Source organism: Hibiscus syriacus, unplaced genomic scaffold (genome assembly GCF_006381635.1).
Source record: "Hibiscus syriacus cultivar Baekdansim isolate YM2019G1 unplaced genomic scaffold, ASM638163v2 tig00117034_pilon, whole genome shotgun sequence".
NCBI classification, from domain to species: domain Eukaryota; kingdom Viridiplantae; phylum Streptophyta; class Magnoliopsida; order Malvales; family Malvaceae; genus Hibiscus; species Hibiscus syriacus.
Window position 1 is genome coordinate 1,618,877 of NW_024063533.1, and position 12,453 is coordinate 1,631,329.

Consider the following 12,453-nt stretch of genomic DNA (forward strand, 5'->3'; position numbering starts at 1 on the left):
CCCTAATTCCATTATTCAATTTTTCTTTCATTTTAAGTCACTTTTTACCAAATCTGAATCACATACTTCTAAACTATTGTAAAATATATAACAATTTCTCTTTGATAACAAGTTTACTATTTTTCAATTTAATCCCTAAATTTTTAATAATTTTCTTATTTCTTCAATTCATCATGTATTTTAATTTTATTTTTTCACCAAAACTCAATTTGATCTTTGATTGCAATTGTTTGCATCTTCTCATTAATTCCTTGACTCCTTTATACCTTCATCAACATTTCTACCCTCAAAATACATTTTTTAAATATAATATTATGAATATATTTTATAAATTTAGATTGTATTTGATATATTAAATAACGTTATATGTGAAAAGAATATGAAATATATATCTTACATGGTTAGAGAAAGTCGAAAAATTAGAATCAATCCTTATCATAATACTATGAATAATTATAATAAAATTAGTATAAAAACTCAAATAAATTGACTCGAATTTTTCAAACTTAATTCGACTCGAAAAAAATTCAAGTTAAGTTCGAGTTATTAAATATGACTTGTCAACTCATATAACTCGATCGAATGCTCACCCTACATGAAAGAAACAAAAGTTTGAATCCCATAAATGCATATATATCATAGGCAAATATAAATCCCATAAATGCATGATCCAAGCAAAAACAATATGAGCTAGCGCACCAACACCTACTTTTGCTCAGGTAAAGAAAGGGACGGCAATACCCATAGACTACCAACGCACCCAATTACAAAAATGAAAAACGGATGATAATTTCTAAAACAATATTTTAGGCAATTTCAAACGAGCTTAGCAAAACCATGAACCCTGTCAATCATATGACTGCCATCAAGTAAAAATCCGACTCGACTTGAGAGAATGAAAGAAACCAAAATAAGTACAACATACAGAGACAAAGTGAAACACATTTAGTCGGATTCTCGTTTTTCTTAAAATGTGTATCAAGAACATGCCCGCAATCAACACTAGCAACAAACACGTCCAAAAACCAGCACAAGAACCCAATCATTACTTTCAAGCCAAAGGAAAACACAAGGATAATCAAGCCCTAAACCCAACTTCTAACTAGAATACAGAAGACTGCATACTCGTAAATTAGTTTGCACTTTAAAAATAAAAGGCAAATTTTAAGTGCAAGAGTAAAGCCAAACCAACTAATCAGTAATCAACAGAAAAATAGTCACCATTAGATGAAAAGCGAATGGTTGATGCAGAACTAAATCGAAAACAGGTTTTAAAATCTAATAAGAATCAATCCAAAAGTAGAACAGGAACAACAACCTGCGTCTCAAGCTGAAGCACATCAAATTCTCATGCAGGCAGGCCAAACAACTACAGTTAAGTAGGAATGATACTACAGGCCAAACATTGAAAAGAGTACTAATTCAAAGATTCAATTAACATCTTCCATCAAATATAAATCCCTAAAGCAATCACGAATTTTTAAGAGAAATGGGTAACTAACACAGCAGCATCATATAACAAAATAACCCAGAAATATATCATAGAAACAGATTCAAATCCGCCCTTAAATGCAAAATGTTTGAAGCACTAGGTTGAACACCAAACTTTCCTTTCTCAAGATGATAACACAAAAACGAAAAGAGCCTCAAAACCTAAGCTTAGTAAAAACCACCTTTTCCAGTCTTGAACCTCTCTTCAAACCTCTCCTTGGTTGCCTTGCAAGCAGCCACTTTCTTGTCCTTGGTTAGAAGAGCATCGACGGAAACCACGTCTTTCAAATCCACATCGAGGGTGTAGCGCGTGGGCATCAGATGCTGGTAATTGACGAGCTTGACGAAGCACTTGACACGTGATTTCTTAGCTGTTTTTTTGGCGGAATCCTTGCGGATAACCTTGCTGGGGTACTTCTTTATCCCCGCAACCAAACAGTGACCATAGGGGCGGTCGCGGATGCCATCGTCGAAGGATTTCACGATCACCGCTTTGCGACCGGCGTATCGGCCTTGGAGGACGATGATGGCCTTGTTGGGTTTCAGAAACTTCACCATGGCGACAACAAGCAGCTGCTCCTCCGGTTCTCTGCACGCAAAAGCCCAAGTCGAGAAAGAAAGGAAAAATCAAAAAGAGGTATATATAGACTATGAACGAGTGAAACCCTAGCCTTTTTTTGTATTTTCTAGGTTTCATTGGGCATTGAAAATCCAATTTTTAACAGTTACGTTCGTGTTTGAATGAGCCCGGTCCAACCCACTTTACCTTCTAAACAATAATCAAGTAACAGATTTTTATGAATAAATCTAGGGTAAAGTATAATGTGTGATCACTTAACCATTGTATTTTTTTTACTTTGACCATTGATCTTTCAATTTTTTCAATTAAACTATTTAATTATTTTCAATCAAGTCACTTGTCGTTAACATTTAACGAATAAGGTGACGTGACAGTTAAATATTTTGGTATAATTATACATTTGGTCTATGTTACTTATATAATCTATCGATTTAGTCTTATTTTTAATAAACTAAAATAAATTTAACTCTCGAATATGATGGTGTCACGTGACACGTGCCTAGTGATAGGTGTCACGACACGTGTCACCATTCAATTAGAAAGTTAAATTTATTAAAGTTAAGACTAAATTGATAGAATAGTATTGTTTTTGTTATAATACTTGAATAAATTATGTGTAATTCTGTTTTTATATCAGTTTCAATTTTTATACTACATTTTGGATGGTTTCAAGGATAAATGTGATGTTCGAGATTCGATTGTAACGTCTAGATCGAATCCAAAAATTTGCATTGATAACCACATTGAGTTTAATTATATCAGAATTTGAATAAGATTGAATTTTTAATAAAAAAACAAGCTCTTCCAATACATTTTCCTATTAATATACGTTGAATACAAGGTATGTATATGTTCAAAAGATTTTTGACCAAGGGTGAGCATTCGACCGAGTCTAGTTAATTTTTTTTGAGTTATTCGAGTTAATGAGTCATATTTTATGAATTGAAGTTGACTTAAATTTTTTTTATAACATCCCAAAAACCAGACTAATGACTAAAACGTAAGTTTTTGAAACTTGGTGTCTGAATTCAAAAAATTGAAAAGTTCAGTGACTTAATTGTAATTTCTTAGGTGTTACTGATTTGGAAAGAATGAAAGAAGGAAGGGCAAAAAGTTCTTTTAGCCGGAATGAATTTAAATTCATAAGTGGGGTATTATATATACACGTGTGAAAAAGGGAAATGAAGAGTGAGTGATATCCAGATACTTCTTTATCTTTCTTCTTCCTCTCCACTGTGGGGGTCTTGCATAAGGTGAGTATGCTTCTTAGTGATTATTCCTTTAATTTTAAGGTTGGTTTTGATTCTTGGAGCATTAGGAAAGCTTAAGGAAGCTTAAAGAGAATTAGAAACTAAAAGATTTACAAGTTATGAGAGATTAAGTAAAATGAGTTTTTGAGTGAATTGTTGAAAAAGAAGGAGTAAATGGATTTTGAAGCTGAATTTGACTTGTCATGAGTAGAAATAAGAAATTCAAAGTGTTAGAAATGAATTTGGAATATGTTGATAAATTGGTCTAATTATTGAATTCAAGTGTGTATGTGAGATATTGGATATTAGGATGAATTAAAGTGATCTAAGTTGATTTGAATAAGTGTAGTTAAGCCTAAAGGGTTAAAAGAAGGTTATAGTAGAAGATTTAAGTAAGTTTGGTAAATTTTTGGGTAAAATAAATAAGTTCTGGCTTGGGGTATCGGTATTGTTCATCCAATACCGATACTTCAAAGCAAAATAAGTATAGTTTGAGCTTGGGGTATTGATACTGAAGGAACAATATCGATACCATAAGATAAAATCGGATAAAATCCTTAAGAAGTATTGATACCTAAAGAGCGGTATCAGTACTGGTTAAAGGGGGTATCGATACCAAGTGTCTAGTATCGATACCATTATCGAGTTATAAATATAGAATGTCAAAATGGTATCGGTACCTGGGGGTATCGATACCATAAGAGGATAGTATCGATACTATAGTAAGAGTACCAATACTATTAAGCTTAAAATGCTAAACTAAGTGGTTCTTTCAACATAAGTTATATTGATTAGTTATAAGCGATTCGAACTCCAATATTCATATAAGTCGTATTATTGTGTAGGTATTAATTGGAAGCGAGTACCTGATGAGTCAACGAGATAAAAATTGAGCAAGAAAGAGATAAGTGCATGATTTGGACTAGTGAGGCTAAGATGAGTGCATATTAGTTGGTATATGATGTGTTATGGAAATAAGACTTGCTACAAGTCTATTTCCTATATTAGAATTCATGAATATAAGTATGTGTTTGATATGATCATTATGTGTGCTTGAGTATTTAAATATGAGTGTATGTGTTATATGCTATTGTATGTGTTACATGGTACTATATGAATACAGATATTTATGGTAACTGTGTGTTATACATGATCTTGCGTGATAATGATCTAGGTGAATATATATATATATATATATGATAACAATGTATAAGTTATATGAATTAGATCTATGTGAACTGGTATAATTGATTTATGTGATTAAATGAAATTAGAGATAAGCTGAGTATAATGGACCTATATGATAATATGAGAATGTTATAGGAACTAGGTGATAATAAGTTATGAGATATATATATATATATATATATAATATATATTATATATATATATGATAACAATGTATAAGTTATATGAATTAGATCTATGTGAACTGGTATAATTGATTTATGTGATTAAATGAAATTAGAGATAAGCTGAGTATAATGAACCTATATGATAATATGAGAATGTTATAGGAACTAGGTGATAATAAGTTATGAGAATATATATATATTCTTATGTGATAAGTTAGGTGAAACAGAACTAATGGAATATATGAAATTAGTATATAAGAAATATGAGATAGTGATTATGTAAACCTAGGATATAAGCTATAAGGTATTAATATATGGACTATATGAAAATGAGTACATGATTGTCTGATAATTTATATGAATTGATATAATAACATTATATGACTAAGTGAAGTAGTAAAATAAACTATGTGTTGTTGACATAAGGGATTATATGAACATGTGATATAAGCTATGTGTCAATAACTTATATAATTATATGTTCATGTGATATGCGACTATATATACTACATGATATATGTGAACATTAGAGAACAAAGTATAAGCTATATGATATGATATAAGTGATTACACGAGAAATGATAAGAGCTATGAGTACATGTATATGTGATGATTTGGATGACTATGTGAATATGTACTAAAAATAAATAATAATTCCCATGTTATATGATATGAGAGCTAAGGGTATAGTTGGTATGCCAAGAGTCTAGAGTTCTATATGGACCTTCGGGACATATATGTGGTCATTCGGGACAATTTTATATGCCACTCAGTGGAAATTTATACGAGCTATAATGACAACATTGGTGGAGAACCTCAATGTACTCACATATCTTTAGTTCTCAAAAAGTGTACATTGGCTATTAAAAAGAGATAACATAAATAAATTCTATGTGATGTTATGTGTTTTGATGTGTGAAATGTAAGATATGATATGTATAAATGTTAAGTACAAGATTTGATGATAAAAGCGATTAATGAGAGTAATATTGATAACTATAAGAAGGTTGAGAGTGATAATGATGAGATATGTGTATATATGTATTTTGCTATATGAAATTTTCTATAGTTTTGTGTTATATCATGGTATGAAATGTTCATACATTATTAGATAATAAAAGTTTCCAGTATGTGTTTTATATGCCTCACTAAGTCATAGACTTAGCGTGTGAATGTTTTACACGTAGGTTCCGAAAGGATTAAGGAGCAAAGAGGGATAAGACAAGTCAGTTTCTTCTTTCCGAAGATCAGATCAAAAAAGTATGGAATTGTATGTATTTTGTTATAATGAAAGTAGTTGGCATATACATAAAGATTTAAACAAGATTTGCTCTGATCGGTTTTGTAAAATCGTACGATTGTAATTAATGTAAATTATTCATATTTGTTTTCCATGTGAACTTGAATTTTAGTTATTTTGTAAAAGTAAATGTTTTGAAACATTAATGTGAAACCTCGAATTCGTATCCGGATCAGGTACAAGTTGGGGTGTTACAATTTTGAGTCGATTTGAGTTGTTCAAGTTTTATACAAATTTAATTATAAGTATTTATATTATTAAAGTACGAATTGGTTCCATTTTTTTTACTTTCTCTAACTATATAAGATATATATTTCTTCATATTATTTCACATTATAAAGTTATTTAATATATTAAATACAATCTAAAATTATAAAATATATTTACAATGTTATATTTTAAAGAAGATACTTTGAGGGTAAAGTGTTGATCAAAGCATAAAAGAGTCAATGAATTGATGGGAAGAAAGAATTTGCAAACAATTACAATCAAAAGACAAAATTGAGTAAAATGCAAAGTTAAGGGACTAAATTAAATAAGTGAGTAAATTTTTAATAAAAATAGGAATTGAAGTTATATAGATATTCTATAGTGGTATAGGAGCATGTGGTTCAAATTTGGTCAAAAACATACTTGAAATGAATGATTAATTGAAGAAATAAGGAGATCATGAAAAGTTGATGGACTAAATTGAAAAATAGAAAACTTGTCATCAAAAAGAGGAATTAAAAGTACATAGGTATTCTACGATGGTTTAGGAGCATATGGTTCAAATTTGGTAAAAAATGACTTATAATGAATGAGGAATTGAAAGAATAAGAAAATCATGGACTAAATCGCAAAACTATCAAAATACTCAGCCAAATTTTAAACTTTTCGAGTGGCTCAAAATTTTCAACTTTCAACTTGACTCAAACTCGAAAACCAACTCAATAATTTGAGTTGACTCAAATAATTTGAATAACTCGACTCAAATAACTAGATTGAAATAAAAATGATTTTTTGAGTCGAATTTTGCTCACCCCTACTCTTAATCATTTGACAATAAAAACTCATAAACCTTGCAAACATTGTATTTGAACTCAAAACATTGAAAATAACAATAATTATTTATTTACTAAGATCTCTTGATTCGTGTCTTTCAATACATTTTTTGTCTATAAAACTTTTCTATTCAAAGTTTCATATACTCGATACACTAGGAGAAATTATTAGACAGATCTGGTTCACGACGTCATCTGTAGTCTCAGTCAATAAAATCTATCTATCTTAAAGTAACTTCCAAATAATTACACACTCCTTATTTACATGTAAAAAAGAAGTGAAGACTCACTTAAAAACATTATATGAATAAATTTTATTGTTTAAGATTACATATAACCTGATGAATCAGATCTTATTATTTTAGATCACAGATGACGACAAAAATGCCAGAATAATGCAGTATGGGAAAAATATTTCCCACAATAATGTGGTTCCAAAATTATTTCCCCATCTAGGGTATTTTTTATAGTACACGCCTAAAGACCCCATAATATCTCGGCGTCTTCAGGCTAAAATTTTGCATGCATAATCCATGGGGATTACTCGGCGTCTTTAGTTAAAATAGGTAGAAAATGACTTCTAATTTCTCGACGTCTTCAGCTCTGCATGCATTCTTTCTCTGCTGCTGCTGCATGTAGGGGGCGGCCGGATTTTTCAACGTCTTCTACTTCCTATGGCATCAACTCTGCTGCTGCATGGGGGCCGAGAACGTGAGATTCTGCCTGCTGCATGCTGTTGAATAATATAATTAACGCATTATTTGTGCTGTAAGTGAACTCCGAAAATATTAGTAATTGAAAAAAAACCCAACATCATCAATTCATATAAATGATAAGAGAAGCGCTAATGGAAGTGAAATAGATCCACCCGGAAATAAAGTGAAACATATATATATATATATATATCAAGTGAGAGAGAAGGAGAGGGAGAGACAAGAGACCTAAGCCACCACCCAGAGCTTGATGAACTGATATGTGAGAAGAAGGGACGGAATCTCCCATGGGCGATCGCTGTTATCGTTGAAATCCTGCCCCGCCCCCAAAATGCAACAGCTACAGCAGAAAAAGAATCCATGCAGAGCTGAAGACGTCGAGAAATCAGAGGTTTTTCTTTATCTATTTTAACTAAAGACGTCGAGTAATCCCTATGAATTATGCATGCAAAATTTTAGTCTGAAGACGCCGAGATATCTTGAGATCTTTTGCTGTAGAAAATACCCTAGATGAAGAAAAATTTTTGGAACCACATTATTGTGGGAATTTTTTTTTCTCAGGTTACATTATTCTGACATTTTTGCCCACAGATGACCCGAGGAATCAGGTCAGTATAATCATTTTTCGTAAACTAGGCATTAGTTTCATTAATTCAGGATGTTGTAGCCGTTGTGAACGCCTTTATAAAAAGTAGATTGAAAAAGAAAAAGGCGACAAAAAGATAACGGACATTAGCACGTCATGACCGTTTGGTGGTAATTTATAATTTTTTATTCAGTGTTGACGTTATAGTTGTAGATCATAATATCAACTTTGTAAATCAGCCGTTACGGAATAACATTTTTTAATATAAAAATACAATATTGTAGTATACTACTTAATGGTATAATTGTTTATAAAAAATGTTTTGATTTTCTAAAGGATAAATTACTCATTGAGTATTTAAACTATCAGTTTGAGTTTATTTAGTATTTAAATTTTCATTTTTTAAATCATACTTAACATTTAGTTTTTGTTTTATTTTAGTATTATGCTGTTAAAAACTTAACGGACAGGCTAACGTGGCATAACTTCGATGGATGGACGACCAATCTGAACAGTGGACCATGAGAGAATGACGAATCGACCGACATAGTTCCGTTTTAGGCTCATTAGACAATGGACCATGAAGATCAAAGGATGAGATTGAGACGTTTCACAATGAAACAGAAGCCATAATTATGTTTAGGGGTCGAAAAGGTGCGAACTGGAAATTTTTGGCTTCATCGGTCAACGGATAAGTCGGTCGACGACTGTAGATACGGCGGCAGGTGAGCCTGTCCGACAAGGTACTAAAATAAAACAAAAACTAAATGTTAGACATAGTCTTAGAAAAAGTGAAAGTTTAAATACTACACACGAGTTTACCCTTTTCTAAAAGTGCAAGCCTGTTGTATAGTTGCTTTGATTTTAACAATTTGCTGTGGCACTGCCATATGTATTATTCTCATTATGCTCTACAATTTACTAATGCTATTGCTTTCTGGAAAGTATTATAGCATCGTATTCGTGGTGTGGTGTATCGTATCTAGGGATGGATATTTTACCTATAGACGAGTTTCGATTCAATTGGATCCAATTTGATTAGATTGATTTTTAATTTTGAAAATTTATATTTAATTTAGGTTGGATCGAGTTTTTCTTTTAAAGATGAGATCAAGTAAGGTCGGGTTTAGATTTAAGATAAAAATATTTGATCCAATCTGATATAATATTATAATTATCTTTTATATATTTAGAGATAATTACAACAAACTCTTTTCTATTTTCTTAAATTAGATCCTTAATTTTATGTAATAAAGATGAATATATTTATATAAGTTGAATATGAGTTTTGACTTAAAAAATAGACCGAATACCCTTCTAAATCTTAAATCATGTCAAATATATTATATCGATAAATAAGTTTAATTTTCGAATCAAATCAAATATCCTTAACATTCGATCGACATCCCTAATCGTATTCTCCTAAATCCAGCAATAAAATAGGTAGTCCCCACCCAAAAATTCCCAGCCTGCCTGCCTGTGCCAGCAAACGCCTTTATTTTGACGAAGCCAAAGTGAATCTGATCCCTCACCTCTCTCTCTCTCTCACACACACACACACATATATACACGCGCATTCATTAAGCATTTGCTTTTATACATTTCGAAGCATCTGAGAGCAGAGGGCGATATCAATCAGAGAAGTCCGTTGGTTGGAAATTATTGGAGAAATGATGAAGTGGACATCAATGAAGAAAAAGGAGAGGTTTTGGGGCAGCTGGAAGCTCTCATCGGCATTCAAGTGGAAGAAACCTATTGATCTGCAGGCGAAGATAGTGGACAATTTGGTATTCAGAGTTGTTTACGTTGTGGAAGCCATCGTTCTCGTCTCCACTCTCTGCTTCTTCTATCTCTGCTGTGGCTGCCACTTTTGATTTTTCTTCCTCCATTGCTCCCTTTCTTCTTAAATTAACCTAGATGGTTGCAAGGTAACCATATGATTCTATTTGTATTCTTTGTGTGTTTTTTTCGTTGTTAGTTTTGGTCTTCATTTTTTTTGTAAGGAGTCGTTTTCTGATTATATATAACTTTGAATGAATAAGATTATTTGATTTGTTTGAATTCTTTTTAGTATTGTTGAGGAAAGATTCATGATTTGAGATTACCCAGATTTGTCCTGCTATCAAGGTTTTCTAATTTATTTTTTTAATTTCTTTATAATTATATACATTAATTAAAACCCATATTCGTATTTATGATCTGTGCATTATCTACAAAAATTGTACTAGGTAGGGTTATAAAAAGTTGGCCCTACTTGCAAAACTAATTAAAACCGACTTGAGTTAAAACTGTTTGTGATCCGGGTGGATATGATTTGAAACCGATTCGAGTTTGAACTATCATTGACCTGAACCCGAGTTGGACATGGAAATTGTGGATCTGAACCGAGTTGAACCCGAAAATTATGGATCTGAACCAAACTTACACTCGATCTGAGAACGACCTGAACCCGAATTAAATCGATAATATGATAATCAAACATGACCTGCATATGACTAATACGAACTCGAACCATAGATTAACTTGGTAAATAATTGGTATTACCCTACCTGTTATCAACTGACATTCTATGAATCTGACCTGTAATTGACTCAACTTATAAATTATCTGACTTGTTATTTATTTATTTTTTGGTAAGAAAATGAAAACTACCTAATTACTTAAACCTAATTGCATTCTTCAATCACGAGTTGGCTTATATCAGCAGGATGCTCCTGTAAGATTCTGGTTTGGCTATCTTCGAAATTGACGCTTCTTGCTAGTTTATCAGCAATTTTATTCCCTTCTCTTCGGACATGTTGCAATCTGACGTTCCAATCCCGGTTTATCAGTTCCCTTATGTACGGTATTATGGTAATATTTCCTTCTTTGTTTGTGCTATTCTTCAGTGTCTGTATTGCTTCGAGGCTATCTACTTCAACTATGAGTTGTTGGATTCCTTGTTCCCATGCACATCTTAGCCCTGTATATACTCCCCATAATTCTGCTTCCATTGTAGAACATATTCCTATGAATTTTTTGAAGTCGATCCTCAATTTTCCATTCAAATCTCTGATTACTCCTCCACATGCTGCTTTTCCATCTGTATTTCTACGGGCTGCATCTGTATTAAGTTTTTCCCATCCCTCTGATGGAGGTAGCCAAACTGTTGGACCAACCAATTCAATTGGCTGTGATTTGTTTGCCTGGTTTCTTTCTCTATTTGCATTGTTTATTGAGTTTGTCATCCTGCGGCTTCGTTCTAATATTCCTATGTTATCTTCCATAGGATTGTTGAAGACAATCGAATTCCTCATGATCCATATGTTCCATAATACCGATCCGAATAGGATTTCCCAATCTTTACTTTCTTTAGCAAACATGTTTGGTCTTGTTAAATTCACTTCAACCCAATTCTTTATGTCCATTGTTAGAAAGTTCTGTAATCTCTCGTTTTTCACCAGTGTTGTCCAAATAGGGGTCACGGTAATGCAGTGTCAAAAAATATGGTTAATATCCTCTGTTTGTGTCACACAGATTGGGCAATTACCATCAATTGTAAGATGTCGTCGAAGTCTTTCTGCATTTGTCAGAATTTTACCTTTGCAAACTAGCCATAGGAATGTTTTCTATCTGACTTGTTATTGAACTAATATGATATTTACCTGACTTATTAGTAATAAGTTACAATTGATGCAATTATGAGATTTTATATTTATGATAAACTTGTGATAATTAAATTAATATGATTAATTTTTTAAATTTAAAATAAATTGTTAGCGATGATAACTAAATTAATAAATTTAATTTCTATATTAATTATAATCCTTATATTATAAATTTTATTTATAATCTTTAAATTAATTTTAGGGTAAAGTATATTAATAGTCACTAACCTTTCTAAAGCTTTCATTTAGGTCCCCAACTTTTAACACTTACAATATAGTCTCTCAACATTTAGTTCATTTGCAATATGGTCCCCCAATAGTTACATCGAAGACCATATTGCAAACGGACTAAATGTTGAGGGACCATATTGTAAACAGACTAAATGTTGGGGGATTATATTATAAGTTTTAAAAGTTGAGGGACCTAAATAAAAGATTTAGAAAAATTCAATGACCATTACTATACTTTACCCTTTATTATTCGAAGA

At 31.7% G+C, this 12,453-nt stretch overlaps 1 protein-coding gene across 1 annotated transcript; it reads right to left on the reverse strand.

The window, feature by feature from the left end:
* Positions 1-1,514: 1,514 nt before the first annotated feature.
* Positions 1,515-2,130, reverse strand: LOC120196781 (60S ribosomal protein L27-3-like). The gene has a single exon (XM_039198499.1). The coding sequence runs from the start codon at positions 2,047-2,049 to the stop codon at positions 1,660-1,662; it is 390 nt and encodes a 129-aa protein (XP_039054430.1). The 5' UTR covers positions 2,050-2,130; the 3' UTR covers positions 1,515-1,659.
* Positions 2,131-12,453: the final 10,323 nt, after the last annotated feature.

What these genes read in the sequence shown, in the direction of transcription:
- LOC120196781 (XM_039198499.1), bottom strand. Translation starts at nt 2,049, where the DNA reads ATGGTGAAGTTTCTGAAACCCAACAAGGCCATCATCGTCCTCCAAGGC.